Genomic DNA, 18,345 nt, shown 5'->3' with positions numbered 1-18,345 from the left:
GGTGTAGCCAAACCCCAAAGAATAAGACACAACCAAAGGAACCCACCACAGTATACACGGCCGTATTCTGAACATCTGCACAAATCTACTGCGAGTGGTAATTAGTGGCTATGTTTTGGAGAAGTACCACAATTCTCTCTCACATCTATTCAATTCACATTTGTATCCTTATTTAATGCAGCTATTCTAGTTTTAAAAAAGCAGTGCTCTGATACCATGCAGTATTTTAGAAGTAAAAATTAAATATTATGATTTAGCCCTTGATTTTGCAAGGAGCCCTTTTTAGCGTATTTTCTTACGGCATCAAATCAATAATATTTAAAACCAGAAGGACTTGTAAACTATGACTATTTCCCTAAATTAAAATAAGTGAAAAGTGAAACAAAATGTGAGATTTTGCCTTTAATTCCCAAAAATTCAAACTCATTTTCTTTCATAGCTCCCTAGTTCCACTTATCTCCTTTTCCTGTCAATACAAGTGCCTTTTACTCCATTACTCCATGAACCCAGAAGCTATGTTTCAAATTACATCACACACACAAAAAGAAATTTAACTGCAGTGTATATTGCAGAGATATTTTAGATTATATGCACAAAAATATTTTTAAAATATTTAATTTAGACTTCACATATTTTGCTAAGCAGTAAATCACTAGGGCTACGTCTACACGTGCCCCAAACTTCGAAATGGCCACGCTCATGGGAATAAGGGGACTTCGAAGTAGGTGGCTTTCGAAAAGGAGCCCCGTCTGGATGCGCCGCGCGGCGGCAAGCCACGTCAATTTCGAAGCGCTGCTGCCGCCCGCATGCATTTCAGCGCTTCATTAGTAAACTTCGAAATGGCCATTTGCGTGGCCATTTCGAAGTTTGGGGCACATGTAGACACGGCCTGTGTGTGTTTTGGATCTATAAAAGGCTAGCAATGAACTCTAACGTGAAGAGTTTAAGGAGTAATTGACGTTTATGCCACCCCTAATGAATTAGGGAAGTCAGACTCCTGTGATCCAAGTGGGTGAGATCACAAATGCAAAAGCCAACATTTAATGTAATAAAATATTTAAAACTGCAAAATGATAGCCTATCCATTCATTTGAATAATACATTACCAATGACTCAGACTTCATATTTTAGATGGACAGGAGAGGGTTTTAGTGGTCTCATTCAAAACATACTAAACAAAAAAGTTAAGTGGCTGCAATGAGCATTAATAAAAAACCTCACAAAGCTAACAGGAAGCTGGGGGTGGAGGTGGGGAGTACATGTATAAAGTACCAATTGCAATCTGTTTACATACCCAACTAGTTAAGCAGGAAAAGCTTAACATTTATGTTTTGTTTGAACAGTTTAATCTGAAGAGCAATAAATTCTCAAGTTCTCTTTAGGGTTATGCTGGGTTCCTTCCAAACCATTATCCCTGTAACCTTCACTGGCTAAAGCCTCAGGGAACAGCCACCATCCAGCAGACAAAGTGTTGAATAGGGTGCCTTGCAGCATCTGTTCAGAGGGCTCTGTGAATCACAAATGCTTTTGGTTTGCTGGCACTTAAAAAGTAAAAACAAAACAAAACAAAAAATAGGTCGGAGGGGTCAAACTAAATTTTCACTTGGGAAAAACTGAAGAAATATCTTAAAACTTTGATTTACAAACAAAATTAAAGGAATTTTTTAAACTAACAAAAAGTCAGCCTGAACAAAAACATTTAAAAAAAAATGAAAAAATATTTTTACTTTTTGGAAAATTGTTTTAGCTCCTGGCCCCCAACCAAAACAATTTGATGAAAGCAATCTGAGTCTTCAAAATGTTTTGATATCATCTAATCTACTAATCTTCTGTTCAGAAAAAACATTTGATAAAAAAATTTGCCCAACTCTTTCTATCAATACCCTCAAGAAAGCAAATGGGTCTCTTCTGACCTCTCTCTGTTTAATTCTATAAGCTCTCCTCACCCAGGAGCTAAGTACATTTGGAGTCCTGTAAAATAAGGTCCAGATATTGTACACATTTTTAAAATGTCCAACAAAAAATGTAACATCTCTGCAGGTGAGTAATTTGTTTAAAAATGGAATTAGAGGGAGATAGTGCATTGCACAACAAGCAGATTGCAAGTGCTCTAAATTATCCCATAATATATACAACAGATTAAGAATGGCACAGCTTGATTAACCTTATACTGTTTGTACAACAGTGGGAAATTGCTTTCAGATAAAAATGAGAAAGCCGCAAAAATAAAGTTCAAAGATATCATATTAGCAAATCATTGTAAAACAATTATGATCTAAGGGTTTTTGAAAAATTCAAGTTAGAATCCAACCTTTCTATTCCCTGCACCTACATAAGTAGATATACTATTGTGCATTTCCTCTTCCCTCTCCTCAATGTTGCAAACTTGTTTTATTTTCACAATCCACAAGAACATTTTAAAAATATCATAACCTGTTAATTTACGTGCACCATCACATCCATGAGTCAAGGTATTTGGTCATTTAAATTAGAGGACATGGGCGCGTTTATATAGTTCTCTCTCAGGCCAACCCAATGGAGATTTTGACAATACAACAGCTGCAGCACTAGGTAAGTCTTTATTCTGTACTTTAGCTATAGTAGCAATTGCATGACTATCTATTAAATTTTTGCATTTCCTAGATGTTGCATGCTTGACTTTGTAACCTAACAATCTTTTAGTGTGGATTTTTAAAATGTAATTTTCTAAGGTTCTTAAAGATCTGGAGGTGGGAGTTGGGATAAGGTCATATACAACTGAATGACCCATCATGCATCATTAATGCAAATGTGTTACACGAGTAAATGGATTAGCTTTGGAACTACTGGAGACTGTTTCTGTATCAAGCACTTGACTGGAGAATATAGCGTACTAAAACTGAACATTAAGTGTACATCTACACTGTAGAAAAATACCCATAGCTGACCGGTGTCAGACTACACAAGCACCATGCAAACACCTGTTCTCACTTTCAGGTGACCTTGTACATAAGAAGTGGACAGCATTCTCTCCAATAAATGTAAACAAATTGTTTCTCTAAGCAACTGGCTGAGCAACTAGCAGCATTCAGTGCACTTGTAAGCTGTGAAGTTTCACATTCTTTGGTTTTAGAGTGCAGTCGTGTAACAAAAATGAAACCTACATTTGTAAGTTGCACTTTCATGATAAAGAAATTGCCCTACAGTGAAAATGAGAATTGAAAGACACTTTTTCGATTTGTTCAGTGCAAATAACTGCAATAAAAATAAACACTTCACTGTGTTAAAATTAAAATCTACATATATGAAAATGTAGAATATCAAAACTATTTAATATAAATGTCATTGGTATTCTGTTTTTAACAATGATTAAAACTGGGCATAATCATGATTTTTTGAGTTAATTGCATGAATTGAAATTAATCAACAGACCCTACCTATGACATTTTGAACTTAACTAATTACGTGCAAAAAACAAAACCAATAAAAGAAGATAGCTTAAATCACAGTACTTAAAATTGTGACTGTTGTAATGATACTGCTATTGTATACTACTCCTTATCCTCGTTGAAATATTGGTTGTATCTAAAAACAACAAAAATTCCCTTTGTGACTTGAAGGACATATCTATTTAATTTGTCGTCATACCCCTGCACAAATTTATTTCCCCTCTCCTTATCAACTTCTCCCATATTATACCAAATTAGTCCAAACTTTGTGGTACAAAAGTGCAGAGTCCAAGAAATCTGAAGGCAAAGCAAATTTGGTTTCTTGCTTAAATTTCACTGAGAGTGAGTGAATTCTTAAGAAGGAACCCAAAAGAAAGCTAGGGAAGAACAACAATTGCTTAGATGTTTATGGTTTAATTTACCATACCTTACCTGATTGCAATGATTGCTCTGAAACTATGGATGCGGCAAGAAGAAAACAAGAAGAAATTAGAAACAACAACAGGTATGCTTCAAAAATTGCAGTGCTATGAGATAATATGCTCTGAAATAACACTTATCTCTAGATGTTTAAAAAGCTTCACAACAGTCATTAACTAGTGCTCATATCCCTAGTGAATCTATTTGCTTGATAGCCAGGTAAACCTATTGTTAATATGCCACTCGGTCATTCCAAAATATCCATATTTGACTAACATGGACTCTTGTTTCTTGGGCTAACAGCATCTATGTACACTGAACTGCCACCTTGTACTCAGCAGCACGATTGAGGAAAAAGTGAGCAAAATTAATACAGAACAACATTCTGTCCCTTTCAGAGTGACACTGAATTGCCTTCTTTGGCTCATCTAACATTCCTCAGCTGCACAGAAGTCTGCTGTGCGTTAACACAGGCAAAATAGGGGCAGGTGAATGGTGAAAACTTTCAAGGCTTAAAGCAGTAAACACAGGTTGAACCTCTCTAGTCTGGCACCCTTGGGACCTTACTGGTGCCGAACCAGAGAATTTGCCACACCTGAGGTCAATATTGTCTAACTCTACACTGAAGACGTTTAGGGGTACAGTAAACTCTTTCACATTCAGCATTCTATCATCTGGAACTCCCAAATAACCAGCATTTTAACTATAAGTAAATTTTAGTTATATTTTCCATAAGTATTGCATAGTGAAAGTAAACACAAATGAATGCAACAAATATAGTACAAGTTTACAGCGTACAGTACTACTGTTGGTAAAAAAATTACTTTGCATATATTTTGTTTCTTTATAGCTAATCTTGTTTTTCTTCAGTGTTATGCATTGCTAGGTACACCTCTCTATTATCCAGAATATCTGAAGATTCGGAAACCTCCCAGACTAACAGCTATGAGATATGAAAAGGATTATAAATTAAAGATAAACAACAGCACAGAACACTGAGATCCAGGACAGGTGGCTGTAAACAAAACTTTATGGAACCACAGGAGTCTTGACCACATCCATGATAAGTGGACATCCGCCTAATTAAAATTATGCCAGACCACAGAGGTTCACTCTGTAGAACCAGATTTGTAACTTTAATTTTCCCCTCATCTTTGCATTATTTCTAATTGTTTAAGTAACTGCCTTAGAAAATTGACATTGTGATAAACACTAATATTCTGAAATAACGACTATAACAAGAGGCGTTTTCCAAAGCATTTAACAAATATCATTGGGAATTATTTTCATACTGAGAATTCCCATCACTCTGATTATGATCTGATGTAAACTCAAGAAGAGATTCAGATCACAAACAAAAACAAAGTGGAAAGTTTAATAAACCAAGAATTTTGGTTTCTCAAATTAGATATGTAATTTGGATTTTTAATTACTATACAAAGTTTGAGCAAAAATATTATATCCATGAACTATCTATTAAAAGCACGGGACTTGTCTGACACTAGTTAGTTTCTAAAAATGATGTTTATAAATATTTCTCTCTTGTATCATCCCATATACATAGCTAGCCACACCATATAAACAGCACACAAACAATTAGTTCAGGTTAGCCTGGTAATATTCGTAAAGCACAGGAATCTATATTTTTAAATAAACAGATGATCTAACATTTTTTATTTTTAAATAATGCTTAGAAACAGAATCTGCATAATTTTAATAGCACCAATAGTTATCATATAGAGTAAAATCTTGAAATGCACATACCACGTAAACTTCCGGTAGTTAAGAGAGCCCGTGCTTTATCTGCTAAATCACTGTTTAGGGTATTCCCCAATAACAACACATCAATGGCCTCCTGCTTGGAGCTATCAAAAAAGTTATTCTGAATTGTTCTGGTGACAGAACGAGCTCCATCCTTCAGCTTTCCAGCCTGTTAGGGATGAATATTATAAAATATTTTATGCTGGAAAAAACTGACATAAAACACTGGCAACATTCACATATTTTAAAATATTAATGTCTTAATTTTTATAATCTTGCAGTGAGTTGATTTACTTTAAAAAGGTAACATAACTATCTTCTGGTTTTCTGCAACAGGTCTGCATTATGCCATTTTTTTGCTTCTGCAAAGTCATAAACAGTGCTGAGATGTCTAGGCACATTTAGAAAACAAATCAGACCAGTAAAAGAGCAGAGAGGAACATTCGTTTTTTCAAAGTTCTTGGTCTTCAAGAATAATTCACACAGTGAAAAGTTGAGAGGATGCTATGGAATTTTGGGACATTCTTCAAATAGTGGGAGGTGAACAAGCACATGAAACCAAAATATTATTCTGCACATACTGTTTGTATGTGTAGGTGTGTGGTATTTATATCTGAATACATCCATTCACAATGTTAGGAAATATCTATGTTTAAAAAGAAATAGCTTCAACTATGAGTCTGTTTAACTGCAACATAGACAACTGAGGCTCAGGCCGGAAACCTGAGTCTGAATACCCACCTCAAAATTAAACTGCCCCATTGCCAAAGAAATGTCAGCTGACATGGGAGGACGATATAGTCACATCATGGATGCTTGACATTTCATTCAGTGGTGTACACACAGTCAGTACTGCTTGTAGACCACATTCCTTCATTGATGGGATTATATTCTCTGCAGAATTGCAATTTGTGGCTTGAATTGTTTTGTAAAGGACACTTCATTGCACACTATTAGTTAAAAGTAAAACTTTTAAGAAAGCTGAAAATCATCCCACTATTTAGGTCTGTGAAACATAACACAAAAAAGCTATACTGATGTCAAGGTTCCAAGCAAGTTAACCAGTACGTATGTTTTTTTTTAAAGTGACGAAGTGTTCACGTGGTAAAGTTGTTTCACTATTTTACCACTTTTTTTTTTTTTTTTTATAAGATGCTGTTTCCTTTCTATCAGACAACATACAGAATGTATGACATTATCTAAAAAGAATCCACACTCACCATTCATATTTCAGGTAATTAATGGAAAGGAACCCAGAGAAAGCAAAAGAAAGAGTAGTTAAGGTATTAGATTTTAATGAATATCATAGTCCTTAAAGTATGATTCCTTGATATATAAATATACTGTATATTTATGCCTTTCATCTCAAATGTGGGTTTTTAAAAAAAACTTTTAAGCACTGTTGGCCCTTGACAAACCAAATTTCATATAAGTGACAACTATATGGATTACAAACAAGCTTTGAGAAATTAAGGAAGACATGTACCAGCAATATTTTAGATATACAGTATTAATACACCAAGGGAACAGTTGACATTTCAAGAGGGAACTAGATGTGCTACCAAAAATAATGTCATATATTGCATGGCTTTTGAGTATTACTATTTCTTTTAGAATAGATGGAGCTTTTCCAGGTAGAATGAGCTGTACCTGGCCAAAAAGTACCTTTATACTAGGACATACGATTAACTGTGGTACAAGAAATATTTGTAACTTAAAGGAAGTCACAAATGTGCATATACAGACACCAGCAATGTGAATGTAATGCTAAATGATCAAAACATGACAGGGAAGCATCAAGTTAATTGATGAACTAAATAAGGTCTAAAAAGAAAGGTCAGGACAGGCTACCAGGCCAAATGCTGCTCAGAGGAAAACAAAGAATTCCAAAATCAATTGGCCTAGCATGTACCAATCCAAAGGCAGAAACTGACCTACTATTTAACTACTGCCATGCCAAAAAAGTGTTCTTGTACAATAACTGCAAAAGAGTGAAGAAGGACACACTGGAGGAAGTAAGAGAGATGTATAGCTTAATAGTGACATATCTCCTGTATATCACCAGATAAGAAAAAGAAACGATCAAAATAAGAACTATTTGCAAAAAGAAAAAACAGCATTAGGTGAGCTAAACAAGCTGTGTGTTAACTGAGACAAAACAAGCTGATGAAACAAAACAAACAATACGCTGAGAAACAGCATGGAATTGCTTATCACAGGGCAAATAACTTGAGAAAAGAGTTTTTTGGTTGTTTTTCCCCACTCCCAGTAACCAGGCAACTAGTAACAAGCAGCTGAAGGACAACAGTAACAGAGAGAAAACTGTGCTAGTCTACATACTATGAAAAAAAGAGCAGTCCAGTAGCACTTTAAAGACTAACAAGATAATTTTTTTAGGTGATTAAATTATTTTGTTAGCCTGTAAAATGCTAGTAGACTGCTTTTTTGTTTTCTGAAGGACAACATGAGTCGTGAACCATGATCCAGCCAAATTAACACGGTAAACAGAAGAATTAAACCAAGACCAATCAGAGGAGACACACGAATGATTAGTTTATTTAACAATATAGTCAAGTGAAAGTGTATACGCTGGATAAAATTAATGCAGTTGAAAAAAAGGGTCCAGAGATTAAAAGCTGTGCAAAGAAACTAGTGTGAAATTAACATGTATCTTCTGACACTAATGCAAATTGATGAGGGGACTTCTCTGACTCTCTCTAGTCTCTAAACCAGTAACAGAGGGAAAATTGGAACTGGGAAAAGATGTTTTGTTAAGCAGGACTTTTTTAAAAAATTAATTCGATTTTATCTTTTCTAGATCACACCCTTACATTTTATAAATGTACGTTTGAGAAAGGAAATCCCTCATATTACTTACATTTATGGTAAAATGAAACACTCACTTTGAATGCTGCTAAATGATAATGAAAAAAAGTGCTTTTACCTTAGCCTTTCCTTCAAGAGCTCCAGTTCCTGCATATATTTTACTGACAGAGTCACCATTCACGGACCACATGGACCGGAAAACTTCCTGGAAGCGAGTAACCAACTGAGGCTTCTCAGCTAAACCTAAAACTTCCAGTTGCTTTGTTAACATCTGCCAGAGTTAAAGAGAACATTTACAAGACGACTCATTAAGTGAATACATTAAAATATATATTGGTCACTTCCTCACTACCAAAAAAAGAAATTTAACTCTGTGTTCTGGAGAAAATAACACTGTCATACTGAACTTTTACACAGCACAGAATGTACATTAGCAGAAGAATTTAGGGGTGTTTATTTTCATTTTTGTTTTTGGTTTTATTTAATAAAAGTCAGACCAGAAATAGCTAGTTAGATATAGGTATAGCTTAGCTATAGTTATATCCTAGATATAATTTAGATTAATTGTTTTAATCTAAAATGCCATGGTAATATCAATCCTATTTTCACTTTCGACGTCTTTAATTCATTAGTATCTAAATAGAGTTTATTTTACATTCTGCCTATCAGTCTCAGCTAAGTCTCAGATAGGGTTGCCAGGCGTCCAGTTTTTGACAGGAATGCCCTGTGCCTCTAGGTGCTGTGTGCCGCTTGCAGTGCCTTGTCACTGGATTCTACAGCTTTCCACTGAAAACTCTGCAGAACCTTCATGTTAAAATCTGAGGGTTTACTGAATTAGAAGAAAAAGGACTATCATAAGTACAGTAGTCTTGCTTATTTTTATAGTTTTACTGTGTCCACACTTTTCCATTTTAAAACAAGCTGCAAGTTTTCAGGTTTAGGATTCAGAATTTACTATTTATTAAGATGAATGGAGCAATCCAAATCTCTGAAAGCTATTGTTTCATGCTGTCTGCAAACTCAAAGACACCACTTCATCAGGTTTCACATTCAGTTCATGTATTCAAGCTTTGTACTATATCCTCAGGAATTAGAAACTTTTATAATTAAATCCGATTCCTGTCAAATTGTGCTCCAGAATAAGCTCGATTTCTAGAGTGCATTCACAAAAAGGGGTTTGGGGCACAGCTGAGTCCCCAAATGTAACATTCTCTACGTAATACAAAATTCATGGACTGATGTTTCCTGGAGATCAGTCCTGGTAACCCTCAGAATGGTAGTATGTGCCGCAAAGAACTTAAGCCACAGTGCTCACTGGAAATTCAGTTTGAGGAATCTTATCACTTGTTTCCACTACAGCCAGGATCAATGCTGTGGTGATGGCTCTACTGATGGTCAGTTTAGTGGGTCTAGTGAAGACTCACTAAAATGACCTCTAATCACTCAGATGTTCACTCCAGTAATCCACCACAATGAAATGAGTAAAGGGAGTCTCTTCCATTGACCCAGAGCAGTGTGGCCCCTGCCGTTAAGTAGATCTAAGCTATGTCAACTGGAGTTATACTACTAGCATAACTCAAATTGTGTAGCTTGGATCAACTTTCCCCCTACTGCAGATCTGCCCTTTGTTTCACTCACAGCAAGTGCTATGGGTAAAGTGCTTTGGTGTGTGATTGCCACACTCCTGCTCTGGAGTTGCAACCCTGAAGCTGAAAGGAAAAAAAGATGGGCATACAAGGAAGGTGAATATTTTAGTAGTATGACCAAAATATACTTTCTTTAAAATTTGTCTCTCTCATAACTTTTGTACTAAAAATTGTGAGCTGCTAAGATGTTTTACTACAAGCCATACTACAAATCTCACCCAATCTGGAACATATGGTAAATAATTCTGACCACTGACAATTTTGGTAAGTTAGTCAAGCATTACAGAAGCATCAAAAACAATCAGTCTTTGGTTAGAAGTTCTATATCTAGACTCTACATTATTTTCCTACCTCTAAGCCAAAGAATGCCTGCACACTATTTGTTCTATCCAGGCAGTCCAAGCAGTTTGTCCTGATAGTACCACTTTGATATCTGTGTCAAGTACAACAAAATAAAGAGAAAGACTGAAATAACTCAGTAAAACAAAGAGCATCAACAGAGGACAGCAAAATCTCAGAGATTAGTAAACCAAGGCACTGCAACTGCAATATTATTGTTATAAAAACACATTGATAATGTTGGTAGCTATAGAGAACTATATCCACCAATAGCAACAAGACTTCTTTTGTCCAAAGGTTTGACAATTTTTTTCCACTAAATCAAAGTTTTCCTTCAATTTCTTGCTGTGGTCCTTGTTTACAGAGTAATGCTGGAATGAACTATCTAGACACCTCAGGAAATACAGCATTTCTTTTTTGAGTATTTCTATAATTAAAGCAAATTATTTATTTAAAAAACAAACATTAGAAAAGTGCCTTGATTTGCTGAAATTAAAATAAAACTTCAAATGTAATAAAATTGTATCAAATACATTATTTGAACATAACCTTTTGAGGAAAAAAATCAGCTACTGAAATATGGTCGACACAAAGAAGAAAAATTAAGTACATGGTGTCATTACTAGACTAACCATTTATCGATTGAGAAGAGAGAAAACAAATAAGGGAAATAGACTTTACATAAATATGTTGCGTACATCCTGCAAATCATAATTTAATCTGTTGCATTCCCTTGCCCTCTATTTGTCAGAATCTTAATAGTTATTTAAAAAGTATTAATTTTTTTAATCTTTAATAGAAGTTAAAACCAAAACAATAGTTTGGTAAAACTGAAAAAATGTACCTCAGGAGCAACTGAATGCCTATAGTCCTCCTAGAACAAACATTGCTAAAATGGGTTTTAATTTTGCTTTCCATCTTCTAATTATGCCAGAATGAACACTTACAGTGAAAATACATATTTACTTCTACTGTAGTTTAAAAAGAGTATTAGTAAGTCTAATTTGCCAGGACAGAAAGAGAGAATAGGGCTGTTCATTCCTCCAAGAGGACAGCCTAACACATTAGTTTTACCCATACAACAGAATTTAGAGTTCTAATTCTAGTTGTCTCTCAAAAGCTAAAATTATGGTTTCTAAGCAAGAAGCTCTTGCAAAATTATATGACCCTAAATCTAACAATATGTTAAAATGTGATAGCATGTTGGAGTACACTATAGAATATATGACTGAGGAAAAATAATGCCCATTTTATGGACAGTTTTTTGCGACCACATGGAGGAAAGAGGTTCAGAAACAATTTAGGAGAATTAGGCCAGATCTACACTACACCTTCAACTCCATCATAGATACACAATTCCAGCTATGACAAGTGCAAAGCAGGAATCGATGTATCTATGACCGACTTACCTGGCCGCCCTCACTGAGGGAGGTCGACAGGAGAGGTCCTGACCTCCCTGACTCCTTGTGAGGAGGAGTACAGGGGTCAACTGTGGACCCCTCAGTCTGATTTTGTGCCTTCCCACTAGGCATGCGCAATCCACTCCTGGAAGATTGACCCTGACCAGGTTGATCTACTGGTAAGCAGAGACATACCCCAAAGTCCCATTGGCTGACAGCCGGTAAAAGTACTGTGTTCCATCACCACAGATAACTTAAACAATGTTAGTACCAGCAAAAGAAAAAACTGGTACTGCTTTCCCCATCAAAAATTACTTCCTTACTCTTACAAGGAACAAGGAAGATTTAATTAAATAAGCCAAAATGTCAAGTGCAAAACAAGATCTTGAGTATAAAGTAAGCCTCTTTGAACACCAGTATGGCTTTAGACACTTTTAGAGATTATTCAGAAAAAAGAAAGACATGGCATATATATTTATACATAAACACAAAATAACTGTTCCATATTCTAGTCCAGGAGTCAGCAACCCCAGCACAGGTGCCAAGAGTGGCACATGAGCCAATTTTCATTGGCATGCAAGGCAGGAACTCAGCCCCACCTCACCTCCCCCATGCAGCTGAGAGCTCTTTCAAAGCCATGCCACTTGTGAATTAACAAAAAACCTAAACAGTAAAGCTCTGCATCTAAATTTATTTATGAATAAAGCTGTTGTAAGTAGGACTATCAGGGACTTTTAAAAGTATCACTGGCATTCCCACCAGCATAGAGGTCAAAAGGTCAAATTTCAGCACTCCGCCTCAAAAAGGTTGCTGACCCCTGTTCTAGTCTCAGGCCAGCATCTTAGAAAAATGAATAGAGTCTGTTTTCACACAAACAACTAGAAATATATTTATTTCATGTGTGATTATTAGAAGAATGAAAAAAATTAATTACGATCAAATTCTGAACCAAGGAAAGTTACAGAATCTGTATATTCAAACCTTTGAACTTCCTTTCCATCGAAATAAAAAAATCCACATTCTAAGAATTTTTGGACTTGAGGTTTAAGCACGCTGTGTAGTTTTTCTGCCTTGCCACCTTTAACCATTTGATGATAGTCAAAGTTCACCATTTTGATATCAATAGCATGTTCAGAGGCTTTCAAATGGCTCTGATATCAGGAAAGAAAGAAAAAGTATAAATATATTAACCAACAAACAGGCTATTAGGTTAGTAGAAGCCAAATATGCCACCTTAAGACTGTTAACTCCATTTTTTTCTGTACCTTTATTGTTACTTTTTCTAATAAACTGAGACATACTTCATTAAATACTAACCCAAATCACTTGCAGCTCAATTCTATACATAGTTTCTTATTTGTGATCTTGCATTATCAGTCTACTCTGAAAAGTGGCTTTTTATGTAGCATTATGGAGGAATTCCTGTTTGTCTCAATAACTTCAGAGCAAATTTGTTTTCTTTACAAGTAAAAGAATGGCTTTTTTTAAAACAACGTACCAGTCCTGCTAATTCATCATAAAGTCTCAAAGTCATAATGGGTTCCCTCCTGCCTACATATCACCACTAATGAATAAAGAGATTGCAAGCCAAATTGTGACCTCAAGTTATGTTTGGACAAAATTTATTGCTATAATGGAGTTTACAGGTTTAACCAAGAGCAAAATTTAACTTTGCCATTGCAACTTAGTTAACTATATTGGCCAGGAACGTGCTGTGGCATTCAAAAAAAGAATATTAGCAACCATTATGAAAGAGATAGTTAATAAGACAGAAAATACCATGCCACTATATAAATCCATGCACGTCCTCTCTTTGTATTCTGCATGCAGTTCTGGTCACCCCACCTCAAAATAATATATTACAGTTGGAAAAAGTAGAGAAGAGCAACACAGATCATTAGGTGATACGGAATAACTTATACATCAGGATTATAGAGATGGATCATTTAGCCTGGAAAAGAGAGACAACTAAGTTGTCTGTGTGAAGTTGTTCAGAAGTTTGGAATGTTAGAAATCATCCCATAACTCAATCTGGTAAAAGCAGTAGAAGATAACATGATTTTATTACAAGTGAAAACATAATTGCCACAGGTTTAACTGAAATGTCCATTTGAGATCACAGCTGGTGGCAGTATACTAATTAAATGGGCTATCAATTTCCAGCACTCTCAATATACAAGTCCAGCAGTAGAAGTAGTGAATGAGCACTACAGTTACCATCTTATGTAAATAATGGTTTTTATCAGAAGAAAATTTGGGTTTCCTTTTTAAATTTATTTAGAATTCAACACCTATGATTCTTAAGTCAATAAGAATGTATGCTAGTAAACAATGGATATTTAAACGAAGGGCATCTGTAATCAGGAGAAACCTAGATAAAATAAAAAGATTAACAGAACTCTCCTTATGTAAGGCACCCACAAAACACCAAGGAGATGTCTACACTGCCTCCTTCCTTTCAGAAGGGACATGGTAATGAGCCACAATGGCAGATGCTAATGAGGTGCTGCCATGAATATGTAAGATCTCATTAGCATAATGCCTTCCGCACATGGTTCGAAAGCGCTGCTTTCAAATCGCACGCCACCCGTGTAGACAGGGGCCTTTTGACAGGACTCCCCAGACTTCTAAAGCCCCTTTTTCCTATTTGGTTTTGGGAAGAAGTGGGATTTCAAAGTCCAGGGAGTCCTTTCGAAAGGCCCGTCTACACGGGCAGCGTGCGATTCAAAAGCAGCGCTTTCGAACTGCATGCAGCTGTCATTATGCTAACGAGGTACTGCATCTTCATGGCAGTGGTTCATTACCATCTGCCGATATGACTCATTACCATGCCCCTTCGGAAAGGAAGGGGCTAGTGTAGATGCAGCCCAATAGAGTCCAAGAACACATTTTCTCAGATCACTCTATTCAATCAGGTAAATTTTAAAATTTTATGCTGCTCCCTGAAACATGTGGCATTGATACTATAAGGCATCAGACTAGACTGATCATTTGCCTGTTCTACTAAGGCAGCTCCTGCATTCCTTAAAGTTCTCAAAGGGTGCATCTACACTAGGAACTAATTTCAAAGTTAGGCACTACTTTGAAGTAGCCAGCAGAGAGCCTACACTCATTTTCCCTTACTTCAAAGTTGACTTCCAAGTAGGGAGCCTAACTTCAAAATACTTACTCCATTCTCAGGAATGGAGTAGTGTCCTACTTCCAAGTTTAACTTCGAAGTAGGTTGTGTGTAGACGCTCAACTTCAAAGTAAGAAACTTTGAAGTTATTTTTGCAGGGTAGACACAGCCTAAGAGTATTAAGCAGAAAAGGATGATGAAAATAAATTTTATACTGCATTAAAATCATCCCATATTAAAATTAGATTGAAAATAACTCAATACATTTTCAATAATTTTTTCTGTACCCCAAATACACAATACTGATATTTTCAGATGAGGTTTTTCTTCTATGTTTTTTATATTATTTTAAGTTTAAATATATTTTATAGTCATAACTGAACATGGCCACCTCTCTGACTACTAAGCATCTTATAGGTGATTTCATAGTCTAAACTGGTAATACAATTAATTTGTAAATAAAGTAAAATAATTAGAAAATTACTGAAATGAAAATTATCACCACTGTGAAAAAGATACCATGAAAAACTAGATTGATGTTATGGCTCTTTAATTAATTAGAATCCAGGAGAATCTTTATTCATTTATATAACTCAATAGCAAAAAATCTTGAGACTGGCTGGCCAGTTACATCTAAAATGCTCATTATATAGATAAATGTTAAAGTTTAAATTTCAATTGAACGACAAACTTATTTTTAAGGCCTCAACTGATGTATTCATATCACTTTGAAGAAGTCCTTTTCTCTACAGTCTAGAAATACATCCAGGAATTACTAGAGTAGTATTCTGGAGAAAAAATTGTTTGCCCGAAGCACACTTTTTATTAAATACCAAAACGTCTGTTGCCTACATACCAACATAGGAATGCAGAAATTATTTCCTTTAGATATAAAGCAGTAGTAAGGGAAGATAATTTACAATTATTTCTCATCAACAAGCTGTCATATTACTGTTACGACTTTTCCAAAAGAATGCTTATTTTGGTTAACATGCTCAGATATACTGATTGGCATTAGAGCTACTTTAAAATCCATTTTATTGTATATATCCTAAGAAAAGCCTCAGCAAGCTTTTAGGATCCTGTACTAAGCCAACTGGGTACAGATTTATTTCAACAATAACCAGTCATTCCCGTGTGTGACATGTCTGTTTCATTCTCTAACACCAGCCTAACACATAAGCCAATTCTGAGAACATGCACGGGCAATCGTAATACTTACCTGGAAGGCTTTGCTAAGCATGTGCTCCCCTTCTTTTGCCCCAAGTAAGTTTACGATAATTTGCTTGCCGTATAAGTTTTTAAGAGTTCGGAAATGCCTGTTGGCAAAAGAAAACAAATCCTCGCTCACCTTTTGACGAGTAAAAAACCTAACATAATCAGCATATTCTCTTAAATCAACCCCGTATGAATGAGCACTAGGGTACAGCTTACATTTTAGTTTGGCTAGGGTTGACAGGTACCCAGTTTTCAACCAGAATGATCAGTCAAAAAAGGATCCTGGGTGTTCCAAACAAAACTGCCGATCGTGCTGCTAAAAGTCAGGTTGGTGGCATAATGGGACTAGGACAGGTTCCTGCCGGGGTTCCATGCACGTCTCGAAAGCAGCCAGCATGTCTGTCTCCCAGACATAAGGGATGCTAGAGGGGCAGTAATGTGTGGTCTATGCACAGTCCCCAACCCCAGCAGCTCCAACTGGCTAGGATCTGCAGCCAATGGGAGTTATGGAAACAGGACCTGCAGGTGCGGGCAGCATGCAGAGACCCTAGCCATCTCTCCTCTTAGAAGCCAGACATATAAGTTTCTTCCATGAGCCACCAGAGGTAAGTGCTGCCCAGTCAGAGCCCAAACCCCCTTCTGCATGCCAACCCCCTTGCCTGCGGCTTGAGTCCCCTCCAACCCTCCGAGTCCCTCATCCCTGGTTCCACCCCAGAACCCTTATCTCCCCTTACCTAACATATTAACAAAAATGCAAGCCACTATTTCACCTGTCAAAAGCCGGTGCATTTGCTTCAAATCCCCTTGACATTCTGACACGGTGGGATCCCACCTTTGACAAAAGAGTACATTTAATTATATACTGGAACTTTTTGTTCGTTTGCCCATCTGCTCTCCAAGATCTCTTAATTCTATTTCTATCATACACTATTCTTTCTACACGTGCTTCTTCCTTTCTATTAACGCTTGTTTTCCAAAGAAGATACTTTTGATTCAACCTCTTGAACTTTGGTGAGTAACCCTTACTCTGGCTGTTATGTTTAGGGATACACAAGCCTTCTAAGACTCTGTTACAGTATACTTATGTTGCTGCCATGTTGCATCCAAGGATTTTAACTGTCATCCTTTTTCATTTTAGTGGCGCAATAATAATTTCCCTCCCCCCACACAATTACTCTACCAAGAATGCTGGACTTAATTATACCAAAAAAGTCACTATTACTTAGGGTCTCGCCCATAGTCACTTCTTGCACACAACAAAAAAGCTGTCTTGTAGCACTTTAAAGACTCACAAAATGATTTATTTGGTGATGAGCTTTCGTCTGACAGACCCACTTCTTTCAATCTGGAAATTCTGATAGAAGTAAACTCGCACAATGAGAATTTAAGTTTACTTAAAATTCCAGATCTGAAGAAGTGGGTCTGTCCCATGAAACTCATCACCTAATAAATTATTTTGTTAGTCTTTAAAGTGCTTGTAACCAGACAGTGAATGGGCTAGCTAATGGCCGCCCTTCTGGCTGATCTCGGTAATTGACACACCTTGATCACTTCCCCAGGGAGGACGGGGAACCCTGCCCATCACCTCCAAAGGTGCCCAATTGTCCACAATTCACAGGTGCAAATTGAGCCTTGCACCTTCCCTGGAAAACCTGGGGTTCAAAACATTCCTCCCAATTGGCCACTTGAGACCAGGAAGAAGCGTACGTGACAAAAGAGGTATAAAGGGGCTTGGCAGACCACCCCCCCTTCGAGTTTCAATCATCTACACCTGCTGGTCAGGTCTGGAATTAACTCCCGAGACTGGGGATGCCTGGTTCGTATCTACTTCTTCCCGAGGGATTGAGAGAAAGATTCTGGGTCACACTGGATCTAGGAGGCAGGGGTAAGAATTACACCTGTATTACACTTCTTTCCTACAGGAATTGAGGGAAAGACACTGGTTCCACCAGGTCTAAGAGGCAATGGTGAAAATCACACCTGCAACATGCCTTTCTTGCGTACACATTAATTATATTAGTTTAAGCCAGCTAGTTTGTCTAAAACTTTTCTTAAGTTAAATTGTGTTGTTTCCCATTTAAAAACTGCGAGTACTAACTTGTACTTTAATCATTTGTCTTAGTTAAATTGTTTCTATCTTTGTATAAATAAAAAGTAACTGTTCAAGCCTCTGTAAGTGTAATTTTTCC

At 36.5% G+C, this 18,345-nt stretch overlaps 1 protein-coding gene across 6 annotated transcripts in view; it reads right to left on the bottom strand.

Annotated features, from left to right (window-relative positions):
• SYNJ1 (synaptojanin 1) overlaps positions 1-18,345 on the bottom strand; it is a 97,567-nt gene that overhangs the window by 56,112 nt on the left and 23,110 nt on the right. For 4 of the 6 annotated variants that reach the window (XR_012645929.1, XM_074996872.1, XM_074996891.1 and 1 more), the window contains 6 exons: positions 16,927-16,988; positions 16,161-16,257; positions 12,802-12,971; positions 10,433-10,514; positions 8,554-8,706; positions 5,613-5,778 (listed from right to left, as the gene is read on the bottom strand). Coding sequence is in view for 5 of the 6 variants with exons in the window: in XM_074996872.1 (XP_074852973.1) it covers positions 5,613-5,778; positions 8,554-8,706; positions 10,433-10,514; positions 12,802-12,971; positions 16,161-16,257; positions 16,927-16,988 (730 nt within the window). In the remaining variant the exon portion in view is untranslated. The remainder of the gene's footprint in view (positions 1-5,612; positions 5,779-8,553; positions 8,707-10,432; positions 10,515-12,801; positions 12,972-16,160; positions 16,258-16,926; positions 16,989-18,345) is intronic. The other 2 variants (XM_074996909.1, XM_074996881.1) reach the window with 1 other exon arrangement.

This window comes from Carettochelys insculpta, chromosome 1 (genome assembly GCF_033958435.1).
Source record: "Carettochelys insculpta isolate YL-2023 chromosome 1, ASM3395843v1, whole genome shotgun sequence".
NCBI lineage: Eukaryota > Metazoa > Chordata > Testudines > Carettochelyidae > Carettochelys > Carettochelys insculpta.
Note: the sequence above shows the minus strand (reverse complement) of the source record. Positions and strands in the feature narration are given on the sequence as shown.